This window comes from Charadrius vociferus, unplaced genomic scaffold (assembly GCF_000708025.1).
Source record: "Charadrius vociferus isolate BGI_N301 unplaced genomic scaffold, ASM70802v2 scaffold109, whole genome shotgun sequence".
Taxonomy (NCBI): domain Eukaryota; kingdom Metazoa; phylum Chordata; class Aves; order Charadriiformes; family Charadriidae; genus Charadrius; species Charadrius vociferus.
Genome location: NW_009650060.1, coordinates 3,385,601 through 3,398,237, shown reverse-complemented (window position 1 = coordinate 3,398,237; position 12,637 = coordinate 3,385,601). Strand labels below are relative to the sequence as shown.

The following is a 12,637-nucleotide window of genomic DNA, read 5'->3' as shown; positions in this document are numbered from 1 at the left end:
CGTGGCCAACCTGGTCTAGGGGGAGGTGTCCCTGCCTATGGCAGGGGGGTTGGAACTCGATGATCTTCAAGGTCCTTTCCAATCTAAACCATTCTATGATTCTATGATATTCAGAATGGTCAGGGTTGGAAGGGACCTCTGGAGATCATCTAGTCCAACCAATATTCAATATTCAACATTCAATCAATAATGTGCAGACAAAGCTAATTTTGTGATGTAAAAGAAAAATCAACACCACGAAAACCCTGCTTCTTGCTGGTTTGTTCCCACCGTGGGTCCTTGAGGACCTTGAGGTCAGGAGGGAGCAAATTCCCAAATTCCCCCAGCTAACTGTGGTGAGGGAGCTGTCCTGGCCCCATCCGCCCCTGCGCTTTGTGGGGAGGGAGGGCGGAAGGAAAGCGTTTCCTTTCCACTTTTCCACCTCGAGAGACGAGCAAACCATTTAATGTCGCATCATATCCCATTACACCCGCCCATCTACAGTGCCTGCCTTCGCCTACAGCCTCTGCCTTATTAAGTTCACACTTCAGCGCGCAGCACTCTGTACCTTTAAAAACCATAAAAGCCATCAACGCTGCTATAAAGTAGCAACTGTGCTATAAACTATCCCGTTACGTAAAATGTTTAATTAGAAACTTAATGGTGAACATAGTGGTAGCCTTTAAAAGGTAATTGTGTTGGAGAGTTTAAATAATTCGGATAGCCTAATTGCCAAATTGTTGATAATGCAAGCTGCCACAGACTTGACTGTAAAATGCCTCAGGACACTTGTTTGCATATAAAAGAGCTAACTGAAGTCAATTAAGGCTGTGGATTAAATTATGAATCAAAGGGGTGGTTTTTTTGGTTAAAAACAATGCAAGGGTGGTTTGGCCACAGAAGAGTGGAAGGGAATGTATTAACCTAGCCACATATGGAAATGTGAAATTCAAATTTTTTTTTTTTTTATCAGGACCTACACAGACTTTCCAAAGGGCTAATCCATTTTACAGAAAGTTGGTAAAACGACCAAAAATCAAAAATATTGCAGTAGCTCATTAAAAATTCTGCGTTCCCAGATTTTACCATGGCAGCCTGCAGACAACTGGCTTTGCTCTGATTTTTCAATAGAATACAGGGTTTGCAGTGATAGCAAAGCTGCCGCTATTTCTGCTCCTTCAGAAATTCAATTTCACTCCCTGGAAGAATACATTTGCATAGATGCCACACAATTTTTGGTGTTATTATTTGCTTTAAAAAAGACGCGTAAGTCTAAAAAAAATCGAAAACTCTTCCTCACTTTTTGTGTTAAATTCTCAAAGTGCTAATGAACAGGTGAGACCTGGGCTGGGGTGCCTGATTTTGACCCGTGGTGATGTGTGGTGGGGCCAGAAGCAGGCAGCGAGCTCTTTGTGGTGGAAAGGACCCTCCTGGGAGAGGACCTGCTGTGCTGGTTTGAGCTCTGGAGGTTCACATGACAGCTATTTCACACCAAATATTTTCCTTTTGTACCTCTAATCATCTTTATAATGGAGCTAACGTTGAAGTGGTGGGAACTCAGGGGCACTGACAATCAGGAGGATGGGCAGAGGCTGTGCAAATATGATGGGAGCACTCCCTCCACCGTCCCTCAGCAAGGGCCTCTCTGGCCAGCGGGGTTTGCTGGGTGATCTTCCATTCAGTGCATGATTTTGTTCATTTGGATGAAATTTTATAATGTGGAGTTGTATGCAAGCACAAGTACATCTTTCAGGACAAAGCTCAATATTTGTCTGCAACATGACCCCTGGGGTCTATTGTTCACCCCAGTTACCCTCTGCTTCACTCTTTCTACCTTAATTTATTCTTCTGTTATTTTTTCCACCTAAAATTTATTCAAGCCCAATAAGCAGAAGTGAGCCCTAGGAAAGCTAAGCAAGCCAGCACGATGTTGTCCCTGGACCCATGCCTCAGTCAGGAACATCATCTCCTTGAGCTTCCTATATTACGGGTGGGGAGGAGAGGTGGCCAAGAGCGATGGCAGCTCCTTTTAAATTTTGAAATGTTGGCTTTTTTGGTACTCCCATCAGTAAAATAATTGCAACTGGACTGAACAGTGTCCAGAGAGAAACTTCCTCACAAAGAAAGTACAGTCAGCTCTGGGGCGTTCTGTAAACAGGGGTTAGATAAACATAAATGGTATGTGCACTCTTCATCCTACTTATGGAAAAAGTCACAGGACACCAAAGACAAACAGACATGAATGTTGTTTCTGATTCCAGTGTAAACACATATTCTCTTCTCCCTCATCCACATGACCTGGTAATCAGTGAGACACTTGGCTAAAAATGCTGTTACTGACTCCTAAGAAATCCTGTCAGGTTCGCTGGTGACTTGGGAGCATCAGAACCAGTACCATCATAGGCATTTAGATCTTCCCTGGGAGGCTAGGCGGTGCCCAGAAAATATGAGGTCACACCACACGCATGGCTGTGTCTGGTTTTCCCTTGGCACCAATGGTAGTAGTCAGAGAGGAGGAATGAAGATGGCTGGGACTGATATTTAAATTTTTCTCAAATCTTACAGCTAAACCCCCAGTGGCAAGCTGCTGAGAATACAAAGCAGCTACACGTACCTGTGTGGTACATTTTGTGTAGATGAATGGCAGACATCACTCTTCAAAACCGGGGATGTGATGATGGTGGAGATAACATTTGCCTGAGCTTTGCTTTCATCTTGTATTTCATGTTGCCTGCTTCCCTAGGTGAGGTTGACCTGCGGATCCTCTCAAAAGTACAAACCAGATATCCAGGGGTCACCATCAACAACGATGTGATAGAGCCAAGTGGTGACCAAATCTCCAAGTACAAAGGTATTTTTATATTAAATGAATTAAATTTACATTAAGTACTCTAAATGCATTAAAAGAGTTGAACGCTGGATGACCCCACATTCAAACGCTTTCTTGTCGGAATTGGCTCTTAAAAGTGAAAAAAAGTCACTATTTTATGCCTTTTTGCCATCGTTGCTTTTCAACGATGTTCAGTGTCTCATTAAAATCTTAGTCTCTTACACTGCAAAGAACTCTGCATGGCAAATGCTTGGGCTAGACGGAATTTAAAGGTGGGAACTGAAGGGTGATTGTACGGGAATAGGGTAAAATCCCCATATTTCAGAAAGTTTTCCTCCTTCAACTTGCACTGAATCAGGAACCTTCCTCAACATTGAAGGGAAGATTTTAGTGTCTCATGGTGATTCTTGCATCTCTTAAAAATTGTTTCCAAATAACAAATCGCTAAACCTCACAGCGTTGCTCTGCGTTAGTTACCATCCTTTGAATTAGAAAACATGGAAAGTAAGATGGATAGGAACGATTTTTGCTGTGTGGTCTGTGGCTTAGAGCTCATTTCCAGCCCAAAGGTCTGAACAACAGTCATGAAGCTTTTTCCAAAGAGGGTTGAATGTTAGCGGGGGTGTTTTGTTCATATTGCCCTACAAAGCCAGTATTAAATATCAATCCACAGTTTGATTATCACTGGATTAACACCTGCCACGCTTTACCTTAGCAGGTAATTGTGGTCTTGTATGGAGGTGACACCAGCTACTCCATACAGGCTGTGAGCAGCCCAGAGCAGAGCACACCTTGCCAGAAAGCGGCTGCTGAATGGATGTGGCAGTAATGAATGAAACTCATCAGCAGTCTGCATTGTTGGAAATGCTCCAAACCATAGTAAATACCAGACTGCAAAACCACGCTGTAAATCTCCAACTCTTACTCTTGCTTAGAAGGGCAATGAAGCTGGTGAGGGATCCAGAGAACAAGTCTTACAAGGAGGCGCTGAGGGAACTGGGGTTGTTTAACCTGGAGAAAAGGAGGCTGAGGGGAGACCTTATTGCTCTCTCCAACTACCTGAAAGGAGGTTGTAGTGAGGTGGTTGTAGATCTCTTCTCCCAAGTAACAAGCAATAGGATAGGAGGAAATGGCTTCAAGCTACGCCAGGGGAGCAGGGGAGATTTAAATTGGACATGAAGAAAAATTTCTTCACAGAAAGGCTTATCAAACATTGGAACAGGCTGCCCAGGGAAGTGGTGGTATCACCATACCTGGAGGTATTTAAAAGATGGGTAGGCATGGTCCTTACGGCCATGGTTTAGTGGTGGGTTTTGGCTGTGTTAGGTTGATGTTTGGACTCAACAATCTTAAATATCCCTTCCAACCTAGATGATTCTATGATTCTAAGTCCTTAAAAGCAAAGCATTCCCAGTATTAAGCAAATTGTGGAGGTTGAAGGAAAAAAAAAGCAACAGTCCCTTTCTCCCTGCAGTGGGGGAGTTCAGTCAATGGAAGCACTAAAGGCTTCCAGGAAACACATCATTTTTTAATATCTGTCTCTGTATTACATGGAGCTGATGTCTGGCAAGATGACTTGTGCAAAATCTCAGTAGCTTTTCCATTGCTCAAGGCTGAGATGGCGAAGGAAGGGTCTACTCTGTTTATAAGACAGTCTGGAAACTTGCATCTAGCGTTTCTGTTCTGCCTGGGCCATAGACCATAGGCTACGGGAGACCAGATTTCCAGTGAATCTTCCTAGTGGTCTCACCACTTACCACCAATTAACTGGCAGTCCTATACTACTTCAGTGAGTTTCTTTGCTGAAGAAAGTTAAAGAAAATATAAGATGTTGTCCTTATTTTAAGTTTTATGCTAAACTAGAAATGAAATATTAATCTGAATTTCTTTCTTTAAACTTTCTGATTTGGTAATTAATCATGTCCCATTAGGTATCATTAATTAGTTTTCTGAGCCCTAAGATTTTCCGGGGAGAATTGGAAACATTATCTGTGCCTTTGAGGATTCAGTAGATATGTTTTCTGCCTAACCAGCTACTTTCTCCTTGGGAAGGAGAAGCCAAGCTCACAGGAGAAACATCTTCCTGGGACATGCAGCGATGACAAACTGAGGTTTATCTTAGGCTGTGTTGTATGACAGAGGCTCTCCTCAAAGCCCCGTGGCCAGATTGTGGCTTTCATTCATTCTTGGTCCGTGACTAGGTGAAGTCCCTCAGTGACCGTGGTTGGAGTGTTGGTGGCCCCACAACTGAGCTGCGTTGCTGTTGCCTGCCTGGCGCAGCACAGCTGCAGGCAGTTTGGTTTTGATGGCGCCTGTCAAGGGCACACAACTGGCTTCTGACCCAGACAACAATCTGAGTTGTACCCAGGAGAAAATTCAGGAAAACTTTTCAAAAGGGTTACGGCGATGCGTTTTGGCTTCAGATGAATCTTTGGACAGAAACTTCCCATAATCAGAATGAGTTTGCCCTTTCTGAAATTTTACCTTTAAAAGCCCACCCTGGCAAGCAATTCAGATTTCTTCCTAGTGTCTCCTCGCAGACTGTCTAGCAATTGAACTGAACCGGATCACACCACATTATTTGCAATGGTGATATGAACTGCTGCTGAATGAAGTCTGCATTTAAAACAGCAAATTAAATCTGAATTGCAAGCACCGGGGCCAGGGACTGATAAATGGAAGTGAACAGAGTAACAGCAGCAGCCTCCAAAAGGGGTGGCCCATTTCCAGCGATAAAAGAGAGGAGATAAGCATCGATGGAGCATTTCTCGTCTGTCCGAAAAGGACATCCTGCTCTTCAAAAGGAGAAACATTGTGATTAGTGGTGTACAGGCGCTGGTCTTAGCAAATCATGTTGTTTTGAACATGTGTTCTGTAGCTAAGGCTCAGTCTGCCTTTGGGCCATTTAAGTTTTAAATTTATGTTAACTCCAGCGAAGCACAGGAATCGCATCAGGGATAGCTTTGTCCTGGAGCGATCCCGAGCGCCAGGCAGGAGCACAGTGCGATGAGCTCCATATGCCAGCAGATAGACATTAGTATTCCAGCATCCTCTAAAATATGAAATTATCCCTCAGTTTTGCTCCCATAAAAGCTAAGAAACGCAGTGATGAGCGAGACCCTCAGTATACCTTGTTCCTTGAATCCACTTCTCCAGCTTTCTGCTTTCCGCAGTTGCCGGATGTGCATTGTATTGAGGTCTGAAAACACACTGTGTGTCAGTCTTTATACTAGTCTTTGCTTTAAAACACTGTTATCCCTTTTACCTGAAGCAGCTGGCTGAAACTGTGGGCTTTTGAAAAATTGTTTGGACACAGCAGAAGCCAAATCTCAAGAGATGGGTCCTTGCTCACGGAGCAAAGCTCCTTCCCTCTCCGATCATCGCCGTGACACATTCCCAACATGAGCCATTTGCTTTCTCTGCCCTTCTCGAGTTTTTAATTGTGCTTTCTCTTTAAAACACAACCCCCTTGATGCATCCTGGAGCCCCTGTATTTATTTGTTCAGTCTCTGGAAAAGCCTTTGCCGTGACTAGGCTTCTGCTCAGCCATGTGGGTCTTGAATGGCACCTAAGCGAAGGGGCCACCAGCTCTTTTCCCTTTCAGCATGAAATGTGCTGCTCGTGGCCTTGTAACTGTTTATCCCAGCCACAACCTTTTAATGTAGCTTGAGTCAGTCATGGGGAAGAGTTTCTTTTTTTTAAATCAGGTAAGGACTGGAGGAGCCCAAATGTGGGTGCAAAGATTAAAGCATCAGACCCTCTTAAGACTTCATCCTACATAGACATTTGCAGCCCCCTTCTCACATGCGGGCTTAAGATTTTAAACATTCCACTGCTGTGTTAAACTGGTACCAAAGTTCTCTGACTAAATATGTCGTTCGAATGTATTAAAGCTCTGAATGGAAATCGGTCCCATATTTGCAACTGCAATAACTCTGTCCTTCCTTCTCCCATATCTCAGAGCGTGTGGCTAAGACTTCAAACCTCGAGAACGTAAAGTTTACCTGGCATGAGGAGACAGCTTATGAATATGAAAGTCGAATGAATGCAGAAAAGAAGTCTAAAAAATGGGACTTCATTCACATGATCCAGGTAAAAGTCTCTGCAAAGTAAATGTTGTCAAAGACTTGGCTGTTAAAAGTACGCATGAAGTATGTGACCTCATTATCCACTCTAAGGGGAAGAAAGGTGAGTTTATTTCCCTGTATTTAAAGTACTTAAGCATAAGTGAACTGCAGAAATGAAAGATGAGTTACAGAAAGGCAACTTTGAGCACAGTAGTCCTATTAACTAGGCTGTGGGTGGCAGTCAACTAAAAATACATTTTAACTAGGGTTTTCAAAGCTCCTTGTCCTCTCTGTGAAAATGCCTTTATATTTCCAAGTTTACCGAAGCCATTACAAGCCATCTTCACTGTTAAGAAAGTCAAGGCTTTTTGTCCCACGTTAATGAATGAATGTGGGCTTGGTCCTGGCAGAGCCAAAGAGTAGGCAAGGCAGTGACAGCCCCGAGCTTGCTGCCCGAGCCCACTGACCGGCGTTGTGCTAACCTGTCTTGTCCTGCTGCTCTTCCATCAAGGTTGCCCCCATCTGGTTCCTTTTACCTAGTGGTACCTGTTATAATATTCACCGGGACCATACCCTATCTCTGTAAGCATTTCTGCTTTTTCCAGATGCTGTATTATGTGAAAGATGTCCCAGCAACTATTAGGTATTTCCACAGCCTCCTGGAAGCACAGGCGAAGCTCCTCATTATCCTGGTGTCAGGTGAGAGCTGCTCCACCAGCACTGCTCGGTCAGGCAAGAGCCATGAGGTCCTTTGGGGTTCCTGTGAGTTCAATGCAGACCAGCTAGAAAACAATGGACATTTTTATTTAAAATATCCTTTATCACAAATACAGGTGAACTGGTTGAGCAATAAATGGTGTCCATTCACCTACACCTATTGAAATCTGCACGCCGTTTATATCTGCTCAGCTCCGTACAGCAGGTTGTAAAGCTTAGTGCGCCGGCAAACCTGTGCCATGGGCACAAAACGCCTCTATCTCCCCCTCTGCCCTTCCCCATCCTACAGCCTGGCCAGTGACAGACGGCAGCGGAGAGCCCCGTCCTGCGGCTGTGGCTCGCAAGAGCTCCTTCGGCCTCTGCTGTTTTCTGTAAAAGGCTGTCCAAGCTGGGCACTGCATTATCTCGCTCCCCGAGACTTGCGGCATTAAGCAAACGGCTACGACGGGGCTCGGCTGTGCCATACAGCAGGTGTTAGAGCACATATGGTTCATTTTCTTCTCAAACTGCCCATTTCCTTAATATCATCATTTTGAGTGGAAAACGGCGTTCTTAGGCTGTTTCAGAGCTCAAAGAGATGCTCTGTGGTAAATCCAGCAGGAAAATGAGGGAGCAGAGTAAACGATGACCTTTTAATTCTGTGGGCAAGGTATGCTAGAGATGCTGCAACAGTGGGGTCTAGTTTGACTCTAGAAAGCCTTTAATTTGGCTCACAAACTACGGAAATTTTAGTTGTGTAAACAGTCACATCTGACAGTTTTGTCAGGGATGTTGTGTTATTTGTTCAGAGGTTTAAGTTTAATTTTGTATTGAATTTGGCCGTGTCTGCAAACTGTAACGTGTTTGGTGAAGCCCCTTTTTAGTGCTCGTGATGTCCACAACAAAGCGACACTTCTCTGAGCTGAACTCATTCAAACTGTTTTTCTCCAAAATGTTTTTTTGGTTTAAAGTATTTTCAAGCAGTTCACTACAAGAAATCGGTATTTTAAATGATCTGAGTTACTGTTCTTGTTCTTTGGCTGAATGAGAATAGATCATAGTATCAGACTATTGCTGATTACCTCCATAGAGTTAATTGAAACGCTTTTCCAGTTGCTTAACTTGTCCCTTTGGATATTCATGAAATGTGAATACAGGGAGGAACACGTGTCTATTCAAAATTAATGTGATTAAAAATCACATTGATGAAAATCATCAATTCATGAAAAGTATGTGAAGTCCTCTCTGGGCCAGGTGACTTTGTGTTTTCTGATGGAGCAGAATGGAGTAGGAATTGCTGGGGACAGCAAGAAAATAGGAGAGAGGAACAGATCTCAGAATAGCAGAGAGGAAAGGAAGGGGAAAACCTTGGGGGAAAGAAAAGCGTAGAGAGGGGAAGGAGGAAGCGCTATGAAAATGAGCACTGAAGCAAAAAGAGGTACTGAAAAATAAGCAGAACAAAACTAATTTCGAAAAATGAAGGTAATGTCATCTCCAACACAAACATATTAGGACGTGTTAATTAAAAACCAGTGTGGGAATAAGATTGATAGGAGAGGGCTTGGTCAGTTGGTGAAGGTTACAATCCCTCCTGCTCTGTCCCTGCCGGGAGAGCAGGCGAGTTGCAAGAGCTATGCGGTGTTATTTTTAACACATTTAAAAAATCTGTTTACATCGCCTTGAAAACAAAAGTAGTGCCATATGCTGAGCCTATTGAGAGCTATTATAATAATGCTTCGTTCAGGTAGTGTATAATTGCTCGGCTCAGAGATGGCACTGAGTCACACAACACTGACACCAGCAAATTTTCTGCAATTAGTGCTCTGCATTCAATTTCCACCAGGTGAAAGAAAATATTGTAGCCTCTCTTCTAAACAACAAACTGTTCATTTGACTATAAATAACTGTTTGCAGATAAAGCATTTGCAAAACCGCCGAGCAACTGGTTTTAGTAGTTATGGAGATTTATAGTCATAACTCTCAAGAGCTGCTCATTAGGCTTCAAGTTATTTTCATCCCGTCCAGTCATTCTGGGTGATCCTTTTATAAATGATTTATAGCAGAAATGCTGAATCACAGATCCAGGGTGAGGGGAAATAAAGCTGTGAAGGTATATCTGGGGAATTTTCAGCTTACCCAGCCGCTTTTCTTTGTAAAACGTCCCTCGAGAAGAGGTGCGTGCTCAAGCGTGGGCTCAGCGAGGGCTCAGTTCCAGAGGTGATTGCAATGCTACAGGAGCCTTTTCCTTCCTCACCCTTCATCTGTGCACACCCAAATAATACACAGCCAAAACATCCTTCTGGCCCCGCTGGGGAGGTCTGCGTGGGTGAGGGGCAGCCCTCTCATCAACCATGCCCATGTGAGCATCATGGGAGCGAAGGCTGAAGGCCGGGATGATGGTGCAGCTTCATCCTGCACTCTGTCCATCCCACCCTTTTCTCCACCACCCATGGACAACGTGCTCAGAGTTTTGCACCCCACATATTTCATGTAGCAGAGAGGTAGTTTACTGGTAATAAGAGTTTCAATGAAGCTCCGGTGTAGCTCGACCACAAAGTAATTAGGTGAAGGAACAGGAGAGGATTTGGTCTTCCAAACAGGCAGCTGAATTCTAGGGAATAGATTAAATCAAGAAGATGGCACTGAATAGCTAGCGTTCAGCGCGTGGACTGTAGAAGGATGCCCCTGAGAGATATTGCCCATCTGCATGAAGCAGAGGGGTGCAGCGTGTTGAAGGGGGGAGGACCGAGTGCACTGAGCTGCTCTGGCCTCAGCTGGGGGCTCGGTGGGAGGTGCTGGAGCTCTGGGGTAGGTAACATGTCCATCCCCTTCCAACCCCAAGGGAAGCAGGGAGGCAGCCATCTCCACCATGCCCCAGGACACATGTCCAACTTTGGAAAGATGCTGCTCTCAATGAGGACTACTGCTAAAAACCTCAAATGATCAAAAAATTGTTCAAACAGTGTTTTTCCTTGTTCCTGAGCATTTTTCTGGTGGTTTATCTCTCAGGAACCAGCGGCTGGGAAACGCTGTGGAAGAAGTATGGGTCTTCCTTCCCTTTGGAGGATCTCTGCACTTACGTTTCCTCTGCTGACATCAAAAGTATACTGGATTCAGCCGGGCTGAAGTACCAGCTCCACGAGCTCCCATCCCACATGGACATAACGAGCTGCTTTATTGAAGGGAACAAGGATGGGGAGCTGTTGCTGGATTTCCTGACAGAAACTTATGAGTTTTCTAAAACCGCTCCTCCTGAATTAAAGCGTCAGGTAATAGAAGAGTTAAGAAAGCCTCAATGCAGCGAACAAAGAGATGGGAAGGTGCTTTTTAATAACAACCTGAGTGTAATAGTGATTGAGCCATGAGTTAACTTCTTGCTTCTTGATCCAAAGCAAATAGTCAGATCCAAATAGCTGAAATACATTTTTCATACTTTATAATATATACTTAGTTTACTTCAGTACTGAATACAATTTTTGGGGCCTGTTAAGAAATCATTATTAATATCAGTTGTTATAAGTGAGCTTTAATACCCTATTAATTCTGCACTAATCTATGAACATGTAACTCACTAAGCAGTCAATCGTGTTTTATAATATGAATCTTGTGTAATCAGATGTAACTCGGACCATCCACTCAGGCACTGCAGAAACCAGACCATTTCCTACAAAGTAATCAAGAAGTATATGTGGTTTCATCATCTTCATTTAAAAACTCTCTGCAGAACAAATTACAGCTTCTCAGTGCAGCTGGCAAGAGTGGAGGCTCAAAACGACCAACCATTTGGGTGGCTGCCCAATGGGATCTCTTGAGCTTGCCGTGACTTCAAGATCAAATACCTTCAGTTACCCTAAAAGTGGCTTCACACCTTCTGCATGTGACATAGTTGCCTGTTCCTGCCTTTGCAGCCAACTCCGTTTAATGGCACTGGTCCCCTGTCCCTGTCTTTTCACTTTATTCTTACGATGTTGAACGTGCAGAGCGATTTGTGTACCAGGTCCATACTGGCACTGCAAGAGTGAAGTGATTGAAGATGGTCGAGGCACAGCAGTGGTAACACCATCCTGGAGAAGAGGATTTCACTAATGAGCCCTAATGCAAAGCATTTGTTAGGAATCAGCTACTGTTGTCACATAGGGCTTCTTAGTGTTTTTAGTTAAACACACAAACCTCCTGGTTGCAGGCTTTCACTAGCCTGGCAGCAAGGGCCATGCGTGGCTTGTGAGCTTTGTAACATGGAAGGTTTAAAAATGAACTCTGATGCCAAAGTGACAGGTTTCAGGAGGATTTGTTTCATTTTCAATGGGGTCGTGTCAGGTAAATCTGTCCAATATGTAGCATAGGATGTTCAGCAAGAAGGTGCTTCACCTCCTTGTTCCCTTCTCCATGTGGGGCTGTCTCAACTCCACTAGTTGATGCATTTGTTTTGCTGTATGATTTTATGGTTTTAAGAAGTGTTATGCTCTCTACAAGGCATAATGTGTGGTGGAATACAATATAGTCACTTGGATGCATTTAATAGTCTGAATACTTGGTTTATCCAGTGAGACCGGAGGGATTTCTGCCATTGAAATAATTTGATTCAGTGTTGAAATGGTTTACTTTAGGTAATGCTTTGGCTGCAAGAAATTATGTTTTATTTTTGCATATACATGTAGATTATTAAAGAATTGAAGTGATTTACAAGAGACCATATTGGGCATTAAGAGCTGTTTATATTCATTTTAGAGTGAATTGTTTGAAACACACACTCCTCCTATTGATCAAAGATTAGTTCCTGTGTATTTTAGAATGTTTCCATGATATTTCTCAGCTGTTGAACAAAAAAAAATCTATTGCCACTTTCACACGGTGCTACATACAGATTCCTGCATTAGAAGATGTCAGTATAGCTGTAAGCTGTTATGGTGACAGGCTGAAGTGGGAAAGAAAGAAAATCTCTCCTTAGGACATATTGCTGCATGCATTTCTAATGGGAAAAAAATTAAAGTTACAATTATTTTCATAGCTCTTTTGTGCTGTCAGTGACCTCTTCTAAAAGGTGCGTGTGAAGGAGGTGACCGCT

The 12,637-nt window shown here is 43.5% G+C and overlaps 1 protein-coding gene across 1 annotated transcript in view; it reads left to right on the top strand.

Moving 5' to 3' along the window:
• The window catches only part of LOC104292343 (histamine N-methyltransferase-like), a 13,490-nt gene extending 2,553 nt beyond the window's left edge, over window positions 1-10,937 (top strand). Inside the window, exons 3-6 of the mRNA XM_009891706.1 lie at window positions 2,723-2,830; window positions 6,771-6,901; window positions 7,482-7,575; window positions 10,582-10,937. Coding sequence (XP_009890008.1) covers window positions 2,723-2,830; window positions 6,771-6,901; window positions 7,482-7,575; window positions 10,582-10,937 — 689 coding nt within the window. The remainder of the gene's footprint in view (window positions 1-2,722; window positions 2,831-6,770; window positions 6,902-7,481; window positions 7,576-10,581) is intronic.
• The last annotated feature ends 1,700 nt before the right edge of the window (window positions 10,938-12,637 follow it).